The sequence below is a fragment of the Buceros rhinoceros genome, unplaced genomic scaffold, assembly GCF_000710305.1.
Source record: "Buceros rhinoceros silvestris isolate BGI_N320 unplaced genomic scaffold, ASM71030v1 scaffold25084, whole genome shotgun sequence".
NCBI classification, from domain to species: domain Eukaryota; kingdom Metazoa; phylum Chordata; class Aves; order Bucerotiformes; family Bucerotidae; genus Buceros; species Buceros rhinoceros.
In genome coordinates, this window is record NW_010408209.1 from 1 (window position 1) to 4,308 (window position 4,308).

The following is a 4,308-nucleotide window of genomic DNA, read 5'->3' on the forward strand; positions in this document are numbered from 1 at the left end:
CGACCTTCCCGCCTCGGGAGGGTTCGGGGCGCTCCCGCCCAGCAGAGCGCGGCCATCGCCCTCGGTTTGCTCTTTCAGGCAGTCCCGGCAGAGGAATGACAGTGAACACACCGCTGTGTTTTAGAGGAAAGAAGATCCTGGCTCCAATGGTGCGAGTGGGAACATTACCGATGCGCCTTCTTGCCCTGGACTACGGTGCTGACGTCGTGTACTGTGAGGTACAAGGGCTGAGCAGACGAGACAGCATCACAGATAACGTTACCATCAGGAAAAGTCCAAATAGGCATCGCTTATTGTAGGACTTTTTCCATTTACATATACTTTTCATTAGAAAAATGAGGAAAGAAGAATCCCCGTGGTGGCTCAAGGCAATTCCTGTTGAGCAGTCAAGTGACACAAAACAACAGTGAAGAGTTAAACGTCATGTAAATACAACTTAAACACCAGCTTTCCTGGTGAGCGTTTGACCTGTACCAATGGAGCAGACTGAAACAGACTGTCAGAATTAGTCACTGATGGCGTTCTCTGGGAATCCTCCCAGCAGGTCCCTTGCGAGTCAGCTCACTGCCTGTTTTGGGGGAGATAAAAGGGAAGGTTTGTTCCCGGACAGACAGCATGCTGCTTTTATCTTGGCCACAGCTCACCTTTTATCTCCAGCTTCTAGAAATCATATTTAATTAGCTGAATCAGCTCCATGTGAAAGAATAATTACTGCTGGATGATTCAGAAGAAATCTCAGAATTCACTAGAATAATTATGGCTGGCTGTTGTAAAATGGGGAGTAAGAAGGTGTTTTTCTGCTTTGACAAACAATAATTGACAGTTTCCCAGTTCATGAATCCTGACCTCTCTGCCTTACAGGGGGTGGAAAATGGGTATTTTGTCTAAAGATAGATCATGTGTAGAAAAATCCAAAGCACAGGGTTACAGAACTGAGAAGCCTGAAGCACTAAAAGCAAGTCAGGCTTCAGGCAGCCCGTGTACTTTTCCACTGTCTCTTACACTGCTCAATAATAGTGAAGAACCTTATTACTGGGCAGCTGCTGGATTTCACTCACCCTAAATGCAACAGGGCCAGTGTATAGAACATCAGTGGAGCACAGCAAGGTAGAAATTGTGCTTTTTGGTTTTGTATTCTTTTAAAAACTCAGCCAAAACTTACAACAAACCACACCCATGAAGGTATTGCTTTGCTTACTGCTCCAGTCACAGGGTGGAAGAAGTGGTTTAACCCCTACAGTAAGTTGTTGAGCTAAGGCAGTTTCTCCCTCACACATGGATTTTGCCACAGTTCTGGGCAAACAGTACCTCTGGAGTCCCTCAAACTTACCTAACAACTTGCAGTGTGAAAGTTATTCCTGTAGCCCAAAAGCTGTTGTAGTTTTTCTCAATGCATCTCAAAGTTAAGGTCTCCTACACTGTCATCTTTTTTCCACATTGCTGTTGAGAGACAGGAGACTTAAGATGCTTTTGACCTGGATTAGTGTTTGCAGTTAGACGTCTTACCAGGAAAGCCATACTCTGTAGCATAACAATATAAAGAATATAAAATATAGTGGTTTTAGGCAATTATACCACAGTGGCTGACAACAGATATATATATAATATAACTATATTTTTTAACTGTTTAGTAAAGCTTATCCTTGTGTTTTCAAAAAAAATTCAACATTCTGAAACTCAAGGCTGTTTCAGTACGTAATAGGAGCAGTACCTCATGAGGAATATTAATTAAAAACTTAAATTAAAAGTACTGCTCTTAAGACTGTGGTACAGTGCAAACAGATTGAGATTAACCAATTTATTGCTTGTTTATTCCTTACCTGTAAATCAGCAAGTCTTAAATGCTGCCTTCTTTGCTAAAATAAGGATGCTGCAGCAGACCAAACTTCTTTAAGTAACTAACACCGTGGCACACTGGGGTTTTTTTTCTCAGTTTATATAGCAGTTGGATTAACAACTGCATGTTAATTCCAGCAGCTAACAAGTCACTTCGGCTCCGGCTGCAGACCTTTCTCAATTTAAGGCAGCCAGTTTGTTTTAAAGCTCACCTGTAATCAAGTTGATGAGATACATGTGAGCAAAAGGCTTGAATGATGTCCTTAATAAATTGAATTGCTAATTAGTCAAGCTAATATATGTAGGTTGAAGCTCTGAGCTTCCTCTAAAGGAATGCTGTAAGTTCCAGAAGACCAATGACTGTCAGGTTCTTCAGTAAAGGTTTCTGCAAAGCCTTGTTTTGTCTTTTAAGAAATGTAGAAAACTGTTAAACTCAGGATTAAGTTAAGGAAGTCTTCCAGCCTGACACGGGTGTCTTTGTTCAGCTCTGTGCTTGGCTAGTACAAACCTCCTGGGACTCTGGAGGTGCTCTGCTCCTGCAGGATTAAGGTGTCTTCCCCTTCCGCTGTAGGTGGTTGGTTTGTTCTCCTGTTTCCAGCTCGCTAGACAGGTGTTTGAAGAATATGGTTCTTCTAGAGCTACATAAACATATCATATTCTTATGTTTATATGTTCTGTTTGTATTTTGAAACTTCACTTGAGTGTGTCTTATTTTCATTTGCTTTCTTTTTCTATATGTAGGATCTAGATAATTATTTTATGAACTGGTTGGCCTAAACGCTGAGATATCTTTATTCTTTCTTCTCAGGAGCTGATTGACATAAAGATGCTGCAGTGTAAGAGGGTTATAAATGGCAAGTATAACATTTCTTTTGTTAATATCTGTAAATGTTCTTTTTTCTAGTTAAAAAATAATTATTTTCTTGAAGTAATTCTGTAGTGGTTACAATGAGATATCAGTACATATAACTTCTCTAAACTGTGTCTAGGGACTTAAATAACTTTTGAACCTTACACCTGTCCACTGCTCTGCAGTTTCAAACTTCCACTTTCCCTTCTTAACAGATTTCAGGAGTTCAGTTGTTGTTCCTCAGGAAAACCATAAACACTTCTGGAGGATAAGGCTAGTGAGTTAGTAACTGACAGTTTGTAATTCATTTTAGGGCCCTAACACAAGGACTTCCTCCACCATTAACTTAGTTTATTAGAAGTTTTGAGGTTGTTTTTTTGTTGGCTTTTTTCCCAGAATTTTTACATGTGTATGTACTAATACAAAATCTAGTTTCCTGAGCAAAACTACTAATATTAGTTTAAAAACCTTTTAGTTTTTCAGTAAAAGTTTCCTAGTATCCAAGAAACAAAGTCCTATGATTTCATTTATCATTATGTTTGTGTAAAATTTTTGTGATTTTCTCATTTCACGTAGAAGTGCTTGAAACTGTGGACTTCGTTGCACCTAATGAAAGAGTTGTTTTCAGAACTTGTGAAAGGGAGAGGCACCGTGTTGTCTTTCAGATGGTAAGAAACCAGCCACAGGTACTCGTCTAATAACAGCATGGTTAAACAAGGTAGCGTTAGTAACGTTAATCTGGGTCTAAAGTAGCTCTATATCACAGACTATAAATTTTTTGATGTTTCAGGTGGAGGTAAAGTTTGACACCAAATGTGTTGCAGAATTTACAGTCCATTGGTACACAGGCAGTCAGGATGGTACAGTACAAGCTCTCTGTACAGCTGTTTGCAGAGGAGGTGATAGAGATGAATTCTGTGCTCTGTGACAGCAGTTTGGTTTTGTAATAGGTATCTTTGATGTTTTTCCAAATGTATAGATATCAAAAATCAGTTATACTGATATTTGATCACATGTTTAAATCTTGCATCTGTCTAGTGAACAGTCTCACTGAAAAGACTGAAAGAAATGGCATTGCTTAGTGTAGACAAGAGAGGATTAATGTGTGCATTAACGTTGCACGAATGGATTAAAGGCTGTTAGAAAAGGAGAGTAATTTGCTCTATGGGATCACACTGTGTAGGGCATGACGTGATGGGGGTTGGAGGGAGAGAGAAGCGTGTACGGCATTAGATACCAAAAAGGACCTTTTTCGGTGGTGGTGATACCCCTGGAACGGGTTGCTTGTGGAGGTTGTAGAATTGTTGTCAGTGGAGCTTCTTAAGAACATAGTAAGTCTATAATGATGATGAACTAAGATCGTTTGATACTGCTGTAGGTTACGAGGGTGGACAGACTTCTCCAGATCCCTTTTTGCATCATCTTTTGTCATTCAGTGGCTGACACCAGTACATGTTTTACCTAAATGTTTTACTCTCCATTGTGCCATGAATGGGTCTCTTGTCACTTTATTCTAGATGTTTAGAGCAAATATAGTTAAATATGTGCAAGTGAGCACATATTTTTATTAATTTGGTGATATTTTATAGTGATTTTATAAATCCTCTTGTTTTACCAACAGG

At 39.5% G+C, this 4,308-nt stretch overlaps 1 protein-coding gene across 2 annotated transcripts in view; it reads left to right on the plus strand.

Annotated features, from left to right (window-relative positions):
• The first annotated feature begins 95 nt into the window (after window positions 1–95).
• DUS2 (dihydrouridine synthase 2) overlaps window positions 96–4,308 on the plus strand; it is a 23,232-nt gene continuing 19,019 nt past the window's right edge. For both annotated transcript variants that reach the window (XM_010134795.1, XM_010134796.1), the window contains exons 1-3: window positions 96–218; window positions 2,645–2,690; window positions 3,263–3,354. In XM_010134795.1, coding sequence (XP_010133097.1) covers window positions 96–218; window positions 2,645–2,690; window positions 3,263–3,354 — 261 coding nt within the window. The remainder of the gene's footprint in view (window positions 219–2,644; window positions 2,691–3,262; window positions 3,355–4,308) is intronic.